The following is a 16,602-nucleotide window of genomic DNA, read 5'->3' as shown; positions in this document are numbered from 1 at the left end:
AAATTAGCCAAAGTTACCATTGGATCACAGGATCAGTGCTTAAATCAAGCCGTGCTGTTGCTCATTGGCACCTGGGTGCAAGCCATCTGGAATCCTGTTTGAGAGGAATAAGCCCTTTAGCATGGAGACCAAGTTCTGGTTCATAACTAAGGAGCATCTGGAGATCTGATGTTCAAAACTTGAATTCCTGAGAAAGTTTTCAGTTTTGAATAAGACTTTTTCTTAGGAAGTATGTTGGGTATGTTTAAAGAATGTAGCACTCAAAGTATAGTCTAAAGATAACTAAGAAAGTGAACTGGATGGTGTGCTTGATTCCAGTAAAATGTGGAGTGTTAAGACATCACTTTCTAGTAAAGAGGAATCCGTACCAATAAACCTATTTGATAAACTGTTATTCATAGAACATTTGGTAGGGCTTAATCCTTTATTGCCCTTGGAATTCCTAAACGCTAATATTCCATTTATCTGCTGCTTGCTGTTGGTGAATATCTAAGAATTGATCACTAATGACTATAAAGTTTAAAACATTCTTATTGGGCTGAAGTGGATATCTTAATACAATCTGTTGTGTGTTTCCTGTCCATAAACCACTGATAATATCAGTAACTTTTACAATTTCCTTTATTGATAATCTATCAAGCATTGTAAGATAAGGGAATTTCTCCATCATGTATAACCCCAATTCTTTTACTGTGATACATTTTTACTTCTCTCTTCCTAGTGAAAAAAAGGGTCATTACAGGCTTCATAAGACTTGTATTTCTCTTTCCCCCTTCACAAACCCTAAAATACTAATTTTTCAAAATTTAAATGCATTTTTACATAAAAACTTACTTCCATATATTTATTTCCTTCTGAAGATTTTAATTAAAATTCATTTGTCATTTTAATGGAAGAGTTTGCTAATTTAAAAAAATTAGAACCAGTTTGTGCACGCTATCGTGCTTGTTCTGGTAGTTTAGTCGTTTAGTCGTGTCCGACTCTTGCCACGCCTTGGACTGTAGCCTGCTGGGCTCCTGTGTCCGTGGAGATTCTCCAGGCAAGAATCCTGGGGTGGGTTGCCATTTCTCTCTCCAGGGATGCTTGTTCTGCTGCACTTGTTTTTTTCTGCCAACTCACTTTGGGTGACCCTCTCTTTATGACTTAGGTGCCTCAGTTGTGTTTGCCCTTTTTCTGGACTTTTTCAGGCCAGGGATCATAATTCTAAAATTGTCTACACACTAGGTATCTAACATGTAACAGTTTTTGATGGATATGAAGGAGGCACCCCAAAATTGAATATGAGATCAATATGTTAGTCTTGGGTTTCTGGTTTGTTTGGAGGGGTTGGGGTTTTTTGGTTTTGTTTGTTTTTGGCTGCACTGCTTGGCTTGCAGGATCTCAGTTCCCCAACCAGGGACTGACCTAGGCCACAGCAGTGAAAGCCCAGAACACTAACCATTAGGCAACCAGGGCACTCTCGGGTCTTGGGTTTGTGTACCCTTATTCAGCTAACTTACTCATCTCCAAAGACACACAGAAACCTCTAAGAAGACCCACAGACAGTAGAGGTTTTCATGTGAAAAGTTATCCATTGGGCCTCAGCTGTTTGCAAAATATATTAGGTGATCCTAGGTTTGAAAATTGAAGACAGGGACCCCACATTCAGGCTACCACTCAATTATCTCTCTTGTTGGGTGCAGATGTCCTGAAGAGTTGTGCTCATCCCACACATTAAAGCTAGGGACCAGCAAGTGGTCTGACTTAAGTGAGTTGCCGTCTTCAAAGACTTTGCATAGCCAGAAGACAAAAAATCCCGTCCTTTCTAATGTAATCTGAATCCATTTTTCATCAGCTGACTCTCAGGAAGACTTACACATATTATTTCTTCAGGATTCTTTCTCAAGGAATCTGACTTTTTTCCTTTTTTTTGCACTGGTCTGAAGATGTCCATTCATTTTGAACACCCATCTTCTGGGTTGCCTTGAAGCGTGCACAATACAGAGATAATCTACTTTTCAGTTACTCTGCTCTGTCACGGTCTATGCTTCGGCATAGCACATGGTCCTGGCGAATAGTATTTTACCCTAACTGTGCTGTGTTGTAGAGTCGATAAAAAGATGGACTGGCAGTATAGCTCTCAAAAGGGAAAAAAAAGAAAGCTTTTAGTTTGAAGTTTCACAAGATGTCAGTCTGTCCCATGTTTCTTTCCTCAAAGAGTGAGTTGTGGTTTCTTGCACTTAGGAGCAGGGTTAAAAAAAGAAAAGAAAAAATTGTGTCACGAAATTTTGAGAAGACTTGAAAGTCCACTTAGAACCTTTTTTTTTTTTTCCCAAATTTCAAACTAAGAACCATTCTTTAGGTAGATGGAGTCTGTGAGATTTGAGATTGCTCCTAGGTATTATCTATGTAATCAAAAGGCAGTTGCCTGGGACGGTATGCAGAACTGGTCTCTTTCTTTCAAATGTGTGTATAGAAGGGCGACCTCATGGCCTCAGTGCTTGCATGTGTCAATATCACTAATATATCTCAAGGTCTCTCTCTCTGTTTGTTTAGGCCTGTCCCCTCCCTCCTACACATTTCCAGCTCCCGCAGCAGTTATTCCTACTGAAGCTGCCATTTACCAGCCCTCAGTGCTCCTGAACCCACGAGCGCTGCAGCCCTCCACGGCGTACTACCCCGCGGGCACCCAGCTCTTCATGAACTACACAGCGTACTACCCCAGGTAAGGCTCACAGGAACAAAGGACTCCTTTGATAGCCGCTACCTGAGTCCACAAAAGAATGTCACCCGCCACGTGGAAGGTTAGCATGGCAGGCTGCAGTTTCTGGTCATATATATCTCTGTCCAAGAAGGTTGTTTCAAGACAACCAGAATGTTTATTTTTTTTATCCATCTCTTATTGATACATAGTCTTTTCAATTACTTGTGTATACAACTTTCCCTTTTTCCTTCTGTTTTAGGGTTGTTCGTGAGTTAGCCCAGTAATCATTATAGAGTGACAGTATCATGTGAATGAATTACAAAACAAGAAAATCTGTGGTGAAGGCAGTTAATTTTTAAGGATTCATGTCAGCCCAAAGTAGATAAAAAGTGTTCTAAATTTTATAGGGCTTGTATTCATTCCCCTCTAAGTCTTTACTAACAAGTCCAGAATGAGATTTTTCAGTACTTTCTTAGACTCAACATATTTTAAATCTGATTGTTTTTAGTTGTTCTCAATTTCTTGGAGGCAACAGGATATAATGGAGAGAAATTCATCAGTCTCATCTCTTCTACCCGCAGCAGTCCACTTAACCTTTCTGGTTCTTAAACAGTGATGGGATCAGCCATGTTTCTGGAGTCCCTGAGTCCCTCCCAGGTCTGATTGCCTGTGATTCTAACTTGGATATATAATAACTTCTCATTCTCAATCTTCTTTTCAAAAAAAATTTTAAATCTTTGTTTAGTTACTAACCAGTTCACTTTATTAAAATAAAAATTTTACTTTGGCACAAGCAATATTGCTCAAAATTCTTTTTTAAGGTACACAAGGGCCTTGTTTTTGCCTTCTCAACCTATTTAAAATAGATGTGTTGAATACATCCACCAAGGTACCTGTGAGGTTTTGACCTGGAACTTAACTGTCTGATCTCTAGAGTTATGCCGCACCGTGGCTTTTTATTTTTGTTGTTTGTTTGTTTGTTTGTTTGGCTGGGGAGTTTCGTTGGCCTTGCGGCATGGCTTTCGGGATCTTAGTTTCTCGACTGGGGATCAAACCTGAGTCTCCTGCAGTGGGGTGTGGCATCCTAACAACTGGGCCACCAGGGAATTCCCGATCCCACTGTATTTCCGTGCCCTCTCCATCTACAGCTTCCTCACAGGGAGCAAGAACACTGAGATCTTGGTGGCAGTGAAGCTTGCAGCCAATAAATTTATTTTTTTAGGAATTTAAAAAACTTTCATTCTTGTTTTTAAATGGAAAATATTGAAAATTTCCTTTATTGGGGAAGAACAGTGAGAAAGCATGATAATCATCAGCTGACCATCTTTTGAAAATTTGAAAAAGTCCAGAAGCATGAGTAATTATTCTGGGTTGAGTACTGTGTCAGGCACCCACTCCAGTCCCAATCTGTCAGCTTCTCTGGAGCCTGTGACAGTCACTTGCTGGTAGCGGCTCTGGTTATAAGAAAGATCTTGGCCTTTCTTGCGCCATCAGAATGCCAGGAGTGGGATGCTCTGTGCCCCTGGTGTCAGGGGCACTTTCTTGTGCCTGTAATACCCTTGGAGAGCATCCAGTTCCATCATTGCCTTGCTCTCTAGACACTGTTAAAAGAAGGAATCTTTTAGAAATAGTTTCCCATCATAGTGAGTTGGGAGCTTAAGTCTGGAACTGAAGCCCCAAAGGCAAGATAAACTGATTTATGGCTTAATAGTTCCTGTAATTTTTTTCTACCAGTAGTTTTAAAGTTTGTAGTGTCCTCCTTATTAAGTCTAAGAGGATAGAAGTAGGGAGTAAAAGTAGATTCAGATTTTACATAACTCTAAGTCCAAAAGTAACCTCAGTTATCAACTTGAGAACATACACATCTGTGTGCTTGTAAATAATGTGACATAACATATGCTTGGTTTGTCTTTTCAACTTGCCAGTATGTCACTGACTTCTTGCCTAAGGAATATCTGCAAATTTACCTCACTCTTATAACTTCCCATGATAACTAACAAGTTACTTCCCATTCGTGTAACTTTCTAAGAATGAAAACATGTCATAATTTTTAAATTCCTGTATGTTTATAGACATCTAACTATCTTTCTCTATTAAACCTCATACTGATTGTTAAATACTTCTATGGAACAATTCCACAAAAGTGGGATTTTTAAATCATGCTTGTGTGTTGTATTTAAATTAATATTTCCAAATAACTCCTAGTATGTTTCATTATTTGAATTTTCATTTCCCTCATTCTAGGAAATTATACACACGAACAAAGTGTTCAAACATTGGAATGTTCTGTTAACCAGACCTAAAGTCTGATATAATCTAAAAAATAATATTCCAAAAGCCATCAAATATTTCATAGTTTTGGGAGAACACCACTAATTTCTAACCTCACATGACTCTGTAATGTAAATGTTAAAAGTATATTTTGGCTTATTTACTGATGTGTAGGAAAATGGGAGATAGCATACTTCAGGCTAAAACAGGATATTAAATCGGAAGCTCTGGAGTTTCTCTTTTCTAATTAGAAATAAATTTAAATTCCCTCCACTTTAAAAAAATACTTTATTGAAGTATAGTTGATTTACAGTGTTGTTTATCTCTGCTTATACAACAAAGTGATTAATTATACACATTTTCTTTTTCTTGTTCTTTTCCATTATGGTTTATCATAGGATGTTGTCCCTCCCCTTTTTAAATGAAAGCTGTATGTCTGACTTCAAATTAATGCCATATGTTCATTACTTTAAAGATGCTAACATATTTTGCAAACTTTTAAAAGCAGGCCCCTCAGAAAATGATACTGATTTTTACCTGTTTTTAATTAATTTATCTGTTATTCAGTACCTCTGTGTGTAACACATTTGGAATGTTAGGATTAATAAAATATGAACTCTCTGCCATAGGGTAGCTGACAGAATTCATCCCTGTGCAAAGTCAGTGACTTCAAAGGGCTCCTTCTGCTAGAGGGCATCTGTTCTTATTTTATTTCCTCCTACTTGGTATATCTTCCAGTGGGTATTGCTCTGAGAATATACTGATGGCATCTCTCACCATAAGGATTTGGATTACTTAAGGAACATGTAAGGAAAAAAGCAATGAACCAGTTAATTGCTTTTTGTTTATTACTAGATGAGTTTCTAGCAGTCTAAATGTGTGGCTGTGACAACAGCATCTTGAAGAGCTAGTGAAATTAAAACAAGTGGTTCTGTTTGCTGCTTAAGAACATTGGTTTTTTCTTTCTCCACTTGAAAGAAGGTTTCAGGTACCCGTATGCCAGAGATTAGCCTAGGATACAAAAGAAGTGTTGATGCCCACCCTGCTTATCACTCAAAACTTCTCTCCCATTATACCTTTTCTCTCCTATTACATAAAGTCCTACCTTTTGTTCTGACCTCTCATTTTTCTTAGAAAAGAATATTCTCTTTTGCATCAGAGCTATAAGCACAGGTAAGAAACGTGCTAGATCTTCAGCTAAATGTCATAATTTAAAGAAAGGTGGATTAACATAAATGTCTTGTGTATATCCATTGCCTTGCCTTTTGTAGGACACATAACTAATAACATATTCACCTTGAACCAAAGTAGAGGGCAAGGGGGTGCTTGACATTTTTAATGACGGATGCTTTATTTGCATGCCCACAAGAAAGGGTGGGGGTTGCATGGGGGATCCTTTTATTTCTTGGGATAACTCGTTATGTGAAATGCTTTCTATCCAAGCATTAAATACATATATTTAGAAATAGTGAAACATTCTGCAGTGCTTGGTTTGTCACGTCGTTTTTTTATTCTCTTTTGAAATTCTTTGTACTTGAACCGAAAGAATTCCAACCCTCTGAGAGATGCCTACATTTGCACTTGGCTTTCTTGTTCCAGTTGCCTTTGTTTTATTGAGATAAATATAGGTTCACACGCTATATAACAAACAGTACAGAGGCATTCCATATACACTTGAACTCATTTAGTCACTAAGTCGTGTCCAACTCTTTGTGACCCCATGGACTGTAGCCCACCAGGCTCCTCTGTCCATGGGATTTCTCAGGAAAGAACACTGGAATGGGTTGCTGTTTCCTTATCCAGGGCATCTTGCTGACCCAGGGACTGAGCCATGTCTCCTGCTTGGCAGGAAGATTCTTCTCTGCTGAGCCCCTGGGGAAGCCACATTTACTTGCTGAAAGCTTTCTGATAGGACCAAGAAAAAGAAAGAATTCTTGTTTTAAAATTTTCTTTTTATTTTATAACAAATACTTAGTGTCACAAATGCAAGCTGGAACTAAGCATGCAATAAAATGACACTCAGTTCAGTTCAGTCGCTCAGTCGTGTCCGACTCTCTGCGACCCCATGAATCACAGCACGCCAGGAGTTCACTTAGACTCACGTCTATCGAGTCCGTGATGCCATCCAGCCATCTCATCCTCGGTCGTCCCCTTCTCCTCCTGCCCCCAATCCCTCCCAGCATCAGAGTCTTTTCCAGTGAATCAACTCTTCGCATGAGGTGGCCCAAAGTACTGGAGTTTCAGCTTTAGCATCGTTCCTTCCAAAGAAATCCCAGGCTGATCTCCTTCAGAATGGACTGGTTGGATCTCCTTGCAGTCCAAGGGACTCTCAAGAGTCTTTTCCAACACCACAGTTCAAAAGCATCAATTCTTCGGCGCTTAGCCTTCGTCACAGTCCAACTCTCACATCCATACATGACCACTGGAAAAACCATAGCCTTGACAAAAATGACACCAGAATGTTGTAAAATGTGATATTAGTGCAATTTGAGACAATGCAATAATGAAGACGCACCAGATAATTTCTGTTGGTGGAAACAACTTTTTTTTTCTTTCCCAATTTGAATGTCAATTTGAATGTCATTTCTAAATGACATAAGCAAGAACTGCTGTGGACCATAGACTATACTATCAGTGCCTGAGAATTCAGTGTAGTTTCATGGAAGAAGTAGTTGTTTACTAAAGACCTTATGTAATGAGTAACTCAGGGAATTTAAAATATACTTAAAATTCTTAACTTCAAGGAAAAAGCTTTAATTACTCAAAGCACTTAATTGACTTCAATATATAGAGTTTCCCGCCCCCCCCCCATTCTTTTTCTTAAAAATGTTATTTTCAAGCATAGCTTTTTAAAAACCTATTACAGAAATTTTCAAACAAGTCATTTGGGAATATATCTATTACTCAGTATTTTGCCAATCTGGTGTCATCATATTGAGGACATTTTAAAGCACAGAAACCTAGACATCATTTCTTTCATGTGTTGCTATTTATGTGCCCAGTGTATCTCTAAGCGCCTTATTCTTAAGCGTTAATGCTGCTGTTGCACTCAATTCTTCTCAACCCCGTGGACTACAGCCCGTCAGGCTCCTCTGTCCATGAGATTCTCCAGGCAAGAATCCTGGAGTGGGTTGGATTTCCTACTCCAGGGGATCTTCCTGACCCAGGGATCGAACCCATCTCTCCTGGGTCTCCTGCATTGGCAGGCAGATTCTTTATTACTCTGCCACCTGGGAAGCCCTGAAGTATTGATAACTTTAGTTAAAGCAGATAAACTTAACTAGAACACATATGCCTATCTTGATAAACAGAATAAGCCTCTTTGCCTCCACTGCCCTATGTAAGCATTTCCTTGGTATATATTTATTGCACTGAAGTAGGTTTAAAGGAAAAACTGACACTTGTCTATGAATTTATTTAATAATGGAGTAATGCTTTTTATTTTATTATTTAAATTCAAAATAAACCATAATAACCACAAAACTAGAATGGGATTGCTTCCAGACAGGGTGTGATTTGGGAGGAAAGAATGTGATGGAGTCTTCCTGCTTGCCTTTTGCTTGTACCTTTCAATGTTGTCCTCAGTTCCTATTCAAAAATAAGACAAAAGTGCATTTAAAAAACAAAACCCCAATAAAATGTGCCTCTCTGGAAATTGTTGTAACGTAGCATGGATCACAGTGTGTTTTGCTTGCTTCTTCATCTACAACTTTTATCAAAATACTACTTTTTAAACTGTTGTGGTTCTCAAAATATGTAAGATCAGTTACCATTTTGTGCTTTAAATCAAGCAAAAAGATTACTTTAAAAATAATTTCTGGTGTTGGATATAGTTTTCAAATGTGAAAAGCTTTGTGGGGACAATTCTTGTTTTGAGTAAGCAGTCTGTAACTTTACTATGTATTTGGAACATATTATGATAAATGTAGTAGGGGGGTTAAATTTTTGTAATCTTTAACATAATTGGAGTAAATTTAAGTTTAGCTACCAAACAATTTTGACAGTGCCTAAATTTGCTTACTATTTTAGTGAAAGATTCTAGAAATATTTCTTTATTCCTTCCAAAGTGTTTTTATATTTGTTGGTTACTTCAACTTTCTCCAGGAGGGAGATGCACTTGGAAAGAGAGACTTGTAGCCTTTAAAAAGAGCTAACAGAAATGGAGGATCCGCGTGTACTGCCCAGTCCATCTACATGAGTATTAAGCTCAAAAGAATGTTACAAAGTCAGCCTTCTTGAGACTGTTCACTTCAGATGAACAAGTTAGTTCAGAAATTTCCAAATGAAAATTGATTCCAGCCTTTACACTTGCTAGGATTAAAACATTGTTTCTCCAGTCACTTTCTAAATATAGGGTCTTTATGTCACTAGGGGTATTAATAACTGTTAAACAAAGACTCGGTGCAGTAATTTTGCAAGGAAGTAGAAACCAGATTTCTTTTTGTAAGACTTCTTAGGATGTTTTCTGTATTAATGTGTTTTTGATGTATTGTGACTCATTCAGAGGAGAGTATATTCTCTCCTCTAATTTTCTTTTCCCTTAACCTCTTTCTCTAATAAGGTAGATAATGCTTTTGATCTCTGTCCTCTAGAGAAATATGACAAGTCATTTCATTGTTGTGTCATGCTATAACTGCTTCTACTTTGGAATGCTATCCGTGTTGCCAATGTTTGAAGTGAAGGGAAGTCACTCAGTCGTGTCCAACTCTTTGCAACCCCATGGACTGTAGCCTACCAGGCTCCTCCGTCCCTGGGATTCTCCAGGCAGGAATACTGGAGTGGGTTGCCCTTTCCTTCCCCAGGAGATCTTCCCAACCCAGGGATTGAACCTGGGTCTCCCATATTGCAGGCAGATGCTTTACCATCTGAGCCACCCAGGTAATTTGTAATTATTATGAGAACTGTTTTTGAAAGAGTATATATTTAGTTTTCTTGGTTGTTAGACACCTTGGGCTTCAGTGTTTTCATATATTTTCCCCTGTTCTGAAAAAGAATTTGTAGTGATGTATTAGGATACAGAGTATTTTTTTTTAATGTGATATAAATTAAGACTTGATAAAAATATAGGAAATGTTTGATAGTCTGGCAGTTAAATTAATATTGGGATAACAATCATGGGCTTTGGGCAGGAGGAAACTTGAATTGCACACTCATAATTTCAAAGGAAAAGAAGTCATAAATTTCTCAGGGAAATCCAGTTTTTCTCCTCATTGAGTCTGAGTTTTATTACTCAAATCCATAGAGAGAACATGGGGGAGATCTTCCACTTTATAACTCATGTGTTTGACTCCAGCCACAGGTATACATATATCCCCTCCCTCTGAGCCTCGCTCCAGAAGTTTCTTAACATGATCTCAGAGTCACCTGCTGACTGAGTCTCAGCAGCAGTGTCTGCATAACTGTGATGCTCTAGCAGTCTTTTGAAAATAAACCTTTGGGGAGGACCCCCCCCCCACCATGCTGTTTTCTTTTTCTCTTCATTTATTCTCACCTCCCCTCAGGTCTTTGCTGGTTCAGGCAGCCCCAACAGGGTTTCTTAGCAGTTCAAGGGCAGTCTCTTTGTTAGTTCATACAGTCTGTCCATGCCCTGTAGGAATTCCATGTTCAGTGTTGGGTTGACTCATTCATTTGGACCCTAACCCTTGGGTTCCTTTGTGGTTCTATCAGTTTTTGAATCTTTGCAGCTTTTGAGTACCGGTTACATTATCTCTGGTGGCTCAGATGGTAAAGCATCTGCCTGCAATGCGGGAGACCTGGGTTCGATCCCTGGATTGGGAAGATCTCCTGGAGAAGAAAATGGCAACTCACTCTAGTACTCTTACCTGGAAAATCCCATGGACGGAGGAGCCTGGTAGGCTACAGTCCATGGGGTCGCAAAGAGTCAGACACGACTGAGCGACTTCACTTCACTTCATTATTGGTACTATGTCCATCTGAGACTTTTTTTTTTTTTTTTCGCAGAATGTTGGGATCTTAAGTTTCCCAACCAAGGGATTGATCCCATACCCTGCTGCAATGGGAACAGTCTTAACCACTGAACCACTAGTAAAGTGCTTCTAACAATTTAATTTTAGAGTAACCACTAGAAGAACTATGGTGTCCATTAGTAGCAACTCCAGTTCGCTTCCCTTCTACCCACTTTACTTCTACCCATCCCTAAATAACTATGAATCTATTTTCTGTTTCTATGGATTTGCCTGTTCAGATGTTTCATATAAACAGAATAATGCCATTTGTGGTCTTTCATGACTAGTTTCTTTGATTTAGCTTGTTTTTGAGGTTCATTCATGTTGTAACGTGGATCAACAGTTTTCATTCCTTTTTATGGTTAAACAGTATTCCATTGTAGGAGTATACAACATTTAGTTTATCATCAGTTGTCAGACACTTGGGCTTGTCTATTCTCTCTGACTATCAATACTGCTGTATACATCTGCAGTCAAGTTTTTGTGTGGACCTAGATTTTCAGCTTTCTTTAGTTAGGTATGTTCATAGGAGTAGAATTGCTGGGTCATATGGTAACTTTATGTTTAACTTTTCAGAAACAGCCAAACTATTTTCCAAAGGGGCTTCACCAACTTAACATCCTCATTAACAATGTTCTGGCATTTTTCCTTTCTTTACACCCTTTTCAGCTCTTTTACCTGTTTTCTTGGGTGTGGATTTGCTATCTCATTATGGTTTAGATTTACATTTCTTTAACTATTGATTTTGAGCAACTTTATTTGTAGCTATTCACCTGTTTTCTTTGGAGAAAAGTTTATTGAAGTCCTTTGCACATTTTTTAATTGAGCAATTTTTCTTAACTGTTTTTTAGTTGTAAAGTTTGTGTATATATTCTAAGTAGGACATCTTATATGACTTACAAATATTTTCTCCCAGTCTGTGGGTTGTCTTTTCATTTTCTTGATGATGCCCTTTAAAGCACAAAAGTTTTTAAGTTTTGGTGGGTTTTGTTTTTGGCCGTACCACATAGTAAAATCATGGATTCCTAACCATTGGATCACCAGAAGAAAAAAGTCAAAGTAGAAAGTGTTAGTTGCTCAGTCATGTCTGACTCTTTGCGACCTGTTGGTATGTCCATGGAATTCTCCAGGCCAGAATACTGGAGCAGGTAGCCTTTCCCTTCTCCAGGGGATCTTCCCAACCCAGGGATCGAACCAAGGTCTCCTGCATTGCAGGCAGATTCTTTATCATGTGAGCCACCAGGGACTAATTCCCCAAAAGTTGTGAATTTTGATGCAGTTTTGTCATATAGAATGCAAGGTCATGAAAATGTATTACTACATATTCTTATAAGAGTTTTGTAGTGTTAGCTCTTGTACTTAGGTGTATTATCCATCTTGAATTAGTTTTTTATACAGAGTAAGGTCGAAGTCTCAATTCATCCTTTTGTATGTGGACATTGCACTGTTCAGCACCGTTTACTGAAAAGAGTTATTTTCTCATCAAATTATCTTGAAACTCTTGTCAAAAATCAGTTGACCAGGGACTTCTGTGAGTCCTAGTGTTGACTCCATGCTTTCATTGCTGAGGGCCTTGGGTTCAGTCCCTGGTCTGGGAACTGGGATCCCATGGGCTAACAAACAAGCAAATAAATTGACCATAAATGTAAGTTTATTTCTGGCCTCTCAAATTTGATTCCATTGATCTTTGCCTACCGTTATGGAAGTACCACACCAAAATTACTGTAGTTTTATAGTAAAGTTTTTAGGAAATTCAAAATACTTTGCTCTTTTTCAAGAAAGTTGGGATGTTCTTGGTCATTTGTAATTCCATATATGTTTTAGCTTCAGTTTTGTTGATGTCCGGGGGGAAAAAAGACAGAATATCATAGCTATTTCATCAAATCTATACAATCTTAGAGTATTGCCATTTTAACAAAATTAAATTGTCTGTTTATGAACATAGACTGTCTTTCCATTTATTTAGATGACTTCTATTTTTTAACAGTGTTTCATAGTTTTTAGTGTGTAAGTCTTGCTGTTCCTCTGTCACTTTTTTTGTAATATTTTGTTCTTTTGATGCTATTATGAATGCTTTCCTTATTTCATTTTTGGGTTGTTCACTGTAGTGTATGTATGTATGTGAAAGTCGATCAGTCATGTCTGACTCTTTGCGACCCCATAGACTGTATATGTAGTCCACGGAATTCTCCTGGCCAGAATACTGGAGTGGGTAGCCTTTCCTTTCTCCAGGGCAACCCAGGGATTGAACCTAGGTCTCCCATACTGCAGGTGGATTCTTTACCAGCTGAGCCACAAGGGAAGTCCTATTGTAGTATACAGAAATGTAATTGATTTATTTTGTACATTGATCTTATATTTGTAACCTTGCTGCTTTGAATGAATGCTGCCTGTATGGGGGGAAGCATTGAGCTAGGAGTTAAGAAATCTGGGTAGTTCTTTGGTTTTGTGAAGAGCTAACTGGTTGTGTGACCTTCGGGAAATTATTTAACTCAGTAGTTTCCGTTTCTACCTCTGTGAAAACAAGAAGGTGTGGCTGAATGATGGCTAAAGTCCCTCTCAGCCCTAAAGATCAGCATTCCCTCTCTGCTCACAGTTACACATAGATTGACTTTTGGTCTCTAAACAGACTCTCCTTGCAGAGAGTTGTAAAAATCTCTCCAAGTAACTCAGATATGCAGATGAGTTGACAATGACTGTTTTAGAGACTTAGATTATGGGCAGCTTCTTGGTGTCAAGTAATATTTTCAGGCTTCCATATTTTAGATATGATGAAATGGAAGAACAGTGATGGAAATAGCAGGAGTGAGAATAATAAAAGAACAACAAATTACTGCGTTTTATGGTTTGTGGAGTATTTCGGTATGTTAAGTCATTGATGCTGAAGGACAGTTCTGTGAAACTAGGAAGTGTTTTCATTCCTGTTTAAGAAATGATAAAATTGGAGTTCAGAGAAATTAAATGACTTGTTCAAGGTCACTGTGCTAACAAAATGGAGGCTATGATTGGATCCACCATCATCTGGTATCATTTCTGTTAAGCCATCAGTTAGGATTATGTAGGGTAGATAATTTCAAAAATTTTTAGTACCTTTCATTATGTTTACTTGTCTTTGAAGTGGGATAATTACCTACTTAGAATCATTTGTGCTAATAATCTAAAGCTGTGAATCTTTATTGCTCTTTTAAGCTAATAACTTAAAAAAAAAATCCCTATGCATATATAAGTATCAGGCAACTAATTGTGAAAAACAGATTGGTATGGGACATGGTGAAACTCATTTCATAATATGGTAATCACTTGAGTTACTACATAAAGAATGATTAGTTATTCATGTGGCTTGTGTTTTTTGGAGGTAATTGTTGCAGATACACTAAAAGGACCCACCAGCAGTTCCCCCTCATATTAATAGTGGGCAGTGTAATTTGTTACGCATCCCTTCTAGTTTACTTGGCCCCTCCCCCAACACACACTTTCTTTTTCAGTTCGGTTGGAAGAATGACTCATGGGTGCTATAGTACTTTGCTCTCATATTGTTCTGTACTTAACTGTTGTGCATTTGCTTGTATACAGGGAGAGAACAGTGTGTTCTTGGGAGCAATCATTTTGTGTACTTCTGGTCTCTGGCTATGGTTCTGTTACTCTTTTGTGTTCCTGACTTTCCTCGCCTTAGTATTCCTGGTAACTAGCCAGTTAATCATCAACGAGCTGGGCTTTGGAAGTGGTGCTCTGGTTGAGTGGCTGCAGAAGTTTCCTTCTCTCCTTCCTTCACTTAAGAATCTCGGACAGAACCGGATCTCTGGGGACACCCTGCATCTAACTCCGTATTAACCCTTCTGTCTTTCCAACTCGGGGCTTTTGTAGAAACGGGGGACAGAATAGCTTGTGGTGTACTTACCTGCCTTGGGAGAGAGAACTGAGAATTCTAAGAAAGGTCACCTTGAGAAAGTGTTTCTTTAAGTAACTATTGTTTTTAGAGTAAATATTAGACATTGTCTGTTTCTGTTGGTTCATTGTGCTTTCTCTCCCTTTAGCCCCCCAGGTTCGCCCAATAGTCTTGGCTACTTCCCTACAGCTGCTAATCTTAGCGGTGTCCCTCCACAGCCTGGCACGGTGGTCAGAATGCAGGGCCTGGCCTACAATACTGGAGTTAAGGAAATTCTTAACTTCTTCCAAGGTTACCAGGTCAGTACCTTGAAGAAGAAAACTACTAAGTGCCCTTAATACTTAAGCTGATGTGCCTAAAGAATGCAGCCAGGAATATTCTCTGAAACTCATGTGTGTACAAGTGCTTTTAAATAGATTTGCTTTATGAAGAACCAGAGTCAGGGGGGACTCATTATCTGAGTGCTTACTTCAAACTCATCCCTTTGGAAGGATTAGGGCTCTTCCATGGTATTTTAATTACTTCCACTTAATCTTAGGTGCTTTTCTTTTTCTCTCTTTCGGTTGGGCTACTTTGAGAAAGCTCTTTATGCACACAGTGGTGTGGGTCTCTCCATCTAGAATAAGATTGGCTAAGAAGGAATTTTCTTCAAAGTCAAATTGTTGACTAACGAAAAAATAAGAGACTTTGAGTATTTAAAAAGTAGTCTGAGTCCTTTCTGCCTGGTATGGAAGAAACAGGGTGACTCAATGAATCTTTAGATGGTAACTCTTGAAAAGAGCCGTAGCAAGTGTTTCTTTTATGATAACTCTAATGAAACTGATTTTTACTCTTTTCCATTTTTCGAACGCTACCTGTGTCCATCAGTTGTTCTTATTCTCATCTCACCTGAGAGGATACTTTTCCTTCCTTAAATCACATGGTTAGACCCAAACTCCTTCTTCCCTACAATGTCTAAAAATCAGTATCTTGCAGTCTTTTACTTGCACTAAAAGCAAAAATGGTCTTTCCTCTTGGAGCTGAGCCTTGCTTGAGTCATTAGAGTTGAGAAGCATTTGTAGGGCTAATCATCAAGTCCTGAAGCATTAACCATACAAAACGATAAGGGTTTTGCCTGCAGGTGCAGTTGCACTGGCACTCTTAGAATAGGTTTACAAGGTTGGTGTCCATGAACCATGGAGTCGCAAAGAGTTGGACATGACTTGGCGACTGAACAACAACAACAAATCCATAAATCAGGGAGGATTGTGGAGCTCAGCTAAAGCAATGTCAGTGGGGATGCCCCAAACCTACCAACTTACCATCATGGGATATTTTTTGACAATTGAAGAAAATCTATGTCTGATAGTGAAAGACTGAATGAAATTGGACAAAAGTTATGTTTTGTTACTGCTTGGCTTAGCACATTCTTTGCAGACATAGCTGTTTTTCAGAGATCAGCAGATACTTTGCTTCTTCCCTACCTGTTGGAATCCTTTGGAATGGTAAAAAGTTACTTCCCAAACTTCATAATCTGATTCACTAGATTACGAAGAGAGAATTTTACCAATGGCTATTGAAAAGATAAAATCACATGGAGAATACATTTGAGTTTTTTGTTTTCTCACATGATTTTCCAGTTGTTTTGACTAATTAATTTTTATTACATTCAAACTGATTAGCGTTAAGTGGTCATACATACAAACTGTATGAGAGTAAACAAAACTGCTCTTCTAATGGACATTTATCAAACCACAAACACATAATAGCAGTTATTTCTAGATTTATGGCTAAAAGACTTACAGGCTTTAAAATTA

At 38.4% G+C, this 16,602-nt stretch overlaps 1 protein-coding gene across 1 annotated transcript in view; it reads left to right on the top strand.

Moving 5' to 3' along the window:
• ESRP1 (epithelial splicing regulatory protein 1) overlaps positions 1-16,602 on the top strand; it is a 58,146-nt gene that overhangs the window by 29,793 nt on the left and 11,751 nt on the right. The window contains exons 13-14 of the mRNA XM_068983593.1: positions 2,536-2,704; positions 14,955-15,105. Of these exons, the coding sequence (XP_068839694.1) occupies positions 2,536-2,704; positions 14,955-15,105 (320 nt within the window). The remainder of the gene's footprint in view (positions 1-2,535; positions 2,705-14,954; positions 15,106-16,602) is intronic.

This window comes from Capricornis sumatraensis, chromosome 11, assembly GCF_032405125.1.
Source record: "Capricornis sumatraensis isolate serow.1 chromosome 11, serow.2, whole genome shotgun sequence".
Taxonomy (NCBI): domain Eukaryota; kingdom Metazoa; phylum Chordata; class Mammalia; order Artiodactyla; family Bovidae; genus Capricornis; species Capricornis sumatraensis.
This window is presented reverse-complemented; position numbering and strand designations above follow the sequence as displayed.